Genomic DNA, 6,740 nt, shown 5'->3' on the forward strand with positions numbered 1-6,740 from the left:
TATATATATATATATATATATATATATATATATATATATATATATGTGTGTGTGTGTGTGTGTGTGTGTGTGCATGTGTGTGTGTATATATATTTCCTACTTCCAATCGCAACTTCATTTTTATTTAGGAAATCAAAATCATTTATTTGGGAGATCCCAATCAAATCTCAGAACGTTTTCTATGGTTGGAGTTAGAATGGGTTCCCCAATTGGTATCGCAATACGATACACCCATTTGGGACAAGTTTGAATACTTGGGAAGATTTGGGAAATTTCCATGCGGGTATCTCTATAGTGCATGTAGTAAGTTCTTGGGGAATTTCTATGCGGGCTATTCTGACGGAATCTGAAGGGAGAATGACGAATGAAGATGACTACATAGTTATAACACTTAGTTATTATTCCCGGCGCCATGATGGTCGAAGAAACTAACCGGTGGAAACATGTACATTGTGTTGCAGAGGACGAGCACCAACGTGTGGGGTGAATGGATGGGCGTAATGCACGGTGACGAAGTGGAGTATGTCTTCGGGCATCCGCTGAACACGTCTCTGCTGTACACCGACAAAGAGCGAGACCTGGCATTGAGAATCATCCTCCACTACGCGCAATTCGCATATTCAGGGTGTGTATAGCGCAGGCATAAGTCGCGCACTTTCATAAGTAAGGGAAACCGGGGCTAGATGTCCCATATTTCGGAATTTCGAAGTCACAGTTTCTCAGACAATTAATTGTGACTAATTATACAAACGTGATAGAGACAATTTTTTAAATATGTGTTAATATCTGCTACGATCCTATTAACCGTATCTTTTGTTTTGTCATAACAAATGCAAGCACGCAGCAACGTGGTGTCCTGATACTTTGGGTTCAGTTGCCTAGTAGTGCAGAGTAGGAAGGCTACATATAAAATATGTATTCTAGTTAGCAATTCTGAGGTTTTTGCGAGAAGTCTCCTCACCTCTCCTGTCGGTCTTTAATTATGGGCTCAACTTTATTTCGTTTATCTATATACTCGATTTCAGTCATTTTAAAAATAAAAATTGTTTCTATTATCTGAAACAGTATAACATACATTTGCAAGAAACTTCATTCTAATTATTAACACTTTACTTATCATTATTCACTCACGATGAAGATTATAATACGAATGAAATATATAATGCCAATACAAAATTTCAAGAGGCTTGAAAATTGACTTTACTGTGCTATTACTACTACTTATTACTATTACTAAATAAGTTTTCTTTATTTTTAACTGTAATATTATTCCAATTTTAATGAAACTCAGAAAATACTTATGTCTTAAAAGGACTATTTCACAATTTTTCCACTGTTTCTCCTTCCTTTCAAAATAAATACTAAAAAAAAATATATGAGCAACATATCCCTGGAGTCATCCAAACCCAATCTGCTCTGCATACATAGTATGCAACATCGATCGATGCAAATAAGAAGAGTGAGCGGGCGTATCGAGACCAAACTAACTTTCGAAAAGATTGCAGGATTACGCGGCTTGTATGCTCATTACTAGTGCTGTCAGTATAATCCGAGTAGGATCCAAACTCACGAGTACTAGCCGTGTATCCGAACTCACGAGTATACAGACCAGCATAATAATCTTAACACACGAAGTTATCCTTCTTCTAAAGCATGTAACGCGTGTATTTATTGTGCGGAGAATATTATAGTGTTTTCTCATACGAAATTCTCCTCTATTTTATCCGTTAGTTTTATTGGCTGTATTTAACTTGTTATATGCAATTGGTTATGTTCTATATGTTGATTAGTAAAACGCAGTAATACTATATACAAAAAGAATATTATAACTTTTTTCGTATAAAATTGTTCTTCCGATTTTATTCTCTAGCTTGTTTTATCGACTTTTTTTTCTAGGCTATATATTTAATTTATTATACACAATTACGTTATGTAATTGGTTACGTTTTATACATTAAGTGATACAATGTCACGATATTATACACGGAGAAAATATTATAGTTATTTTCATGTATATATGGTGATTTAGAACAAATTTTGACAAATGGTTCTTTCTGAGTAAAAATTACCATATGAGCATAGATTTATTTTTAACACAAAAATTTTTCGATAAAGTTGATAGAATTCGAGTAAAAAATTATCAAAACCAATATTTTTGTAGATATTTTATAAATATCTTAGAAAATAGAGATCATATAAAAATTTTTTTCAAACAAAAATTATTAGTTTCTTTATGTAAAATAAAATTCCGTAATGAAAAGTATATGTTTTTTTTATAAGCAAGCAAAGTTGATCTCAATCTGACCTTGGCGACGCCACCCAAGGTCAAACCAATGATACCTTTTTATGTCTTTCGTTGAACCATATAACTTTTGTTTGAAACATTTTTCCATATTTTTTTTACATTTCGAGATATTTCAGTGTAAAAGTTAAAATGGGACAACTTGTATAAACATCATTTATTTACAGTTCAGTTTCGTAATAAATGCTCAAAATATGCTCACACACATTATGAGCTAGAATGTACATATTGCATTGATAAAGCAAAAAATCGCGTATACACGATATGGTACATTATTCATACGAATTTTATTTGATATATCAATAATTCTTAAATTGTTCACAAGTCTTTATTTCAACACTGTACATAACTTATGCTGATTTCTCTATGATTACTTACGTATGATTTTATTACATTTAATAGCAATAAAATTTTAAAAGTTTTGTAACTATATACGGAAATCTTGAGAATAGGATCCATGTTCATATAACATTTTTTAGAATAATTTCCCAAACAATCTGTCAAACTTTATTACACTCATTCTGAATCATCCTATATGATATTCTTTTCAATGTTACCATATTTCCTAGTAATCAGTATAGAGAATGTAAATAAAATAAATAACATATATAAAACAAAATGTCTAATAAATTCAGGCAGAATGTCAATATGTTCCTTACAAAATTACAACGTTCTATAATAATGTTTGCTATAGAATTTTCTATTCGTGTATTGGGGAGTTCTAAAATAGTAGAAAGATTATCGTGCAAAATGCCTCGTGTATGAAGATTGTACTTATTTTAATTAATTTTATTAATTGGCAACTTTTAATTAAAGTAATCTTTTAACCTGTTATAAACCAGATTAATTTTATCAGCCTTATCATCCATGTCGCTTGGGTAACTGATGGCTCAAGTTGTCATGTTATATCTTTCTGCTAAATAACATATATACCATAATACTAATGAAAGTATTTCATTATACCTGAAAGTACCTGATTATATTTCGTCTTAGAGCTAACATAACTACCTGAACTACATAAACGACCTGAACATAAAGTTTAGTATGGGTCACCGGTGCCCACGCGGCGTGAATAATAAATTACTGATAAGGTGAGGTTTTAATTTAAACCGCCGAAAAAATAGCAGGTTCCCATGAATTTTTTCCACAAGGAAATGAATAGAGATATTAAAATAAAAATATTTGATCATACTATTTAATAAATATTTGATTATACTATTTATTATTGTATTGTATAAGAAATTATTTTTTTATTTACAAGAACATTGAAACTTTGTCGTTCAGGTTTCTTGTGCTGAGCGCGGTATTGCTGGACGTTTCTAAATAGTGGACAACAAATTACAATTTGTATAATAATTTCACACAAATAGAATAAGAGAAAAGAGTGCGGCCAAAGTGTTCTTCCAATCCACTTGGCGAAATGACGAATTGAAATAGATACCAAATGAAAGATCTCGTTAAGCTGAAAACAAATATATAAGTTTCATTTTGCATCGATTTTCCGTTCCAAAGTTATAGGTTTCCAATTCAAAACGGTTTCTAAAAAATATGAAAGTGTTGGAGTTTTGTGGCGTATAAGGACTCGTTTGAAAACTTATGACTTCTACCTTCTAGTGAATAAAACATCGCATCAAAATGTCAACAAAAAATCGAAAATCTAAGTATTCCAATTGGATTTTTTGTACATTTGGTTGGTTCTTAACATGGAAAGTATCACTAATCGATTCCTCGTATACAAAAACAATAAGTAACATTTAAATCTGCTTAAGTGTACAGAAATCATTTCTATGCATTTTCAAAAATGTTAACTATACGTAAAAATATATTGCAGCAAACTACCATAATTTCCAGTTTTTTATTGATATTTTGATACAATTTTTTATCCACTGAAAAGTAAAAATCATAAGCTTTCAAGTGCTTATACGCCACAAAACTCCAACATTTCATTTTTTCTTTTTTTAATTAGCTATTTTAACCTTTTATTTCCCTAACTAGATTGAGAGAACATGTCCAATGCCCAATTTAGCCGGACTCTTTAAAAACTACATTAAATTTGCTGGAGGATGAGCCTCTGTTATATTCAAAAAGTCGAAATTTAACAAAATGGCGGTACTTGGAATTTATAATTTTTTCTCTTCCTTTCTTTTTTATTTAGTGTGTCCCGGAAAAAATACTAAATTTGGAAATTTTTCAAAGAATTTAGGTTCATTCTTCGACAAATTTAATGCAACCCTAAATTTTTTAGTCCCATTTATTTCAGATTATTACACATACATACATAAAAGAAGACTATCTTTATCATGTTTGTACTGTCACAACAATTAGTTGTCTGGAAAGTTGTACCTTCGAAATTCTAAATATGGGACATCTAGCCTTCACGTTCCTCTCGTTTGTACATAAAAGTAAATTAACCCATTAAGAGAAAACCGCTAAGGATAAGCTTTCAAAAACCATCTAAATTAAGGAAAAACGTCGAAATTTGTTAAAAAGTGAAAAAAAAATTTGTGTTGGATTTCAAAATTCAAGAGAGAAAATTCAAAATGGCGGACCAATATGTCGGCCCGAAAATTTAAAATTTTGACCTATTTGAGTGAAAATCCGTATAGGAGAGGTTTTGGGTTCGCTGAGTATGAATATGCACTTATTTTTTCAAAATTTTTTAAAACGTACTTTCATTGAAATAAATCAAAATTAAAAAATAAAAATTTTCGGCCGCCATATTGATTTTTAAAGTCAAAAACCCATTTTTCTTCTAGAGTCTGCTAAAGTATAATGTTTTGCCCCAAAACAAACACCTTCGAAAGGTAGCTTATAATTTTGTTGGATTTTTCGCCAAATAATAAAACTATGTCAAATTTTCGCATTTTTAGGCGGCCATATTGGATCCGCCAGAATTTTGAAAAAATAAGTGCATACTTATACTCAGCGAACCCCAAACTCCCTTATACGGATTTTCACTCAAATAGATCAAAATTTCAAATTTTCGGGCCGACATATTGGTCCGCCATTTTGAATTTTGAAATCCAACACACATTTTTTTCACTTTTTAACAAATTTCGACGTTTTGCCCTAAATGGTTTAAATGGTTTTTGAAAGCCTATCCTTAGCGGTTTTCTCTTGGGCCTTAATGAGTTAAGGTAAAACCAAAGAAAAAAAATGTATGTTTTGCCAATTATTTCATATTTTACTTTGATATACCTTGATATAAAAATTAAATTACTAAATATTCTGAAAAATATATTTCGTTAACCCCTTTTTTTTAACTTCAATACTTTTCTATATACAATGATTTAGGAAACGACTAACGGAACAATAAGAAATAATTGAACAGATGCCCGGAATTGATACAATTACTCATTACGACACGCATGTGATTCAACGTAAAGTGAAGTTGACCATCTGACGCAACGACGAAACGCAGAAACTCCAATCCCTAAAATTCCAACCTCGAGTAATCGCTCATAATATCGTGGCTCGATTCCTGACCTCAATCTCCTTTTCCGGCGTCACTACATTACGTCAGTCGTATTCTCGCTTCTGCTTTCAAATATTTATGCACTTTACACAAATATCTCATCTATTTCTTGCAACACGGAGAACAATTTTTGACCGTGCCCTTCTCTTCCCGCTCGCTCTTCTCCCAAGAGACATTGGTATTAAGTTATTTTCGACTAAATGAAGTTTTTCAGCACGCCGGTTACTCGTACGTTTATTATTTCGACGTTGCTTTTAACGTTGTTGATTTATTCAGCGCACGCTGGCTTGATACGCGATTGGATGCGCGCGTGTGGCTGCAAATAGAACGCGTGTTTGTCTATAGGTTTGTCGAATATAAGATTGCCAAAAGCACGGTACAGGAGATTGTCAAAAGTACAGGTAGATTAGGTCAAACTGAGCAAAAAATCCCTTTGCCATTTTTCAAACTACTACGATCTCGAGATATTAATGAAGAAATTAGCCAACCAATGAGTGCGATGCCATGGAACAAACTCTGTCTCATCAAGAATGTCTGAGACGCAACTGCCCCTAAAGGCTCGTCTACAATACCCGGAGTGAGATTAACGTAAAAGTTATAATAAGAAATAAAAATGTTTTAGTTCGCCTCCCTTCCCCTCATACTTTAGTTTATTCACACTAAAAATATTTCTCTTAAGGGGGGAAATCCAATTAGAACTTTCAAAAAATCGAATTTTTTTTTTTTGCATAAAATGTTTATTTAACATTGTAAGAATATGTTCCCAACGTTTTAAATCGAAATTCGCAGCCGTTCGGAAGTTATGGCCTCCGAGCGCAACAAATCTCTTGAGCAGCGTCGAGGCTCTAATAGCACGCAGCAGGTATACTCACCCGGAGCGGGGATTTTACCTTTCAGGGCTGCGATCCAAAACGTATAGAGATGTAATTATAGTTTTACTGTAGGTTTTGGAACGCACCCCTG

The 6,740-nt window shown here is 32.5% G+C and overlaps 1 protein-coding gene across 2 annotated transcripts in view; it reads left to right on the forward strand.

Annotated features, from left to right (window-relative positions):
• LOC116847864 (acetylcholinesterase-like) overlaps window positions 1-6,740 on the forward strand; it is a 523,728-nt gene that overhangs the window by 476,925 nt on the left and 40,063 nt on the right. For both annotated transcript variants that reach the window (XM_032823340.1, XM_032823341.1), the window contains one exon: window positions 462-625. In XM_032823340.1, coding sequence (XP_032679231.1) covers window positions 462-625 — 164 coding nt within the window. The remainder of the gene's footprint in view (window positions 1-461; window positions 626-6,740) is intronic.

Source organism: Odontomachus brunneus, unplaced genomic scaffold, assembly GCF_010583005.1.
Source record: "Odontomachus brunneus isolate Ranch 3 - 2012 unplaced genomic scaffold, Obru_v1 Obru_scaffold_084, whole genome shotgun sequence".
Taxonomy (NCBI): Eukaryota; Metazoa; Arthropoda; class Insecta; order Hymenoptera; family Formicidae; genus Odontomachus; species Odontomachus brunneus.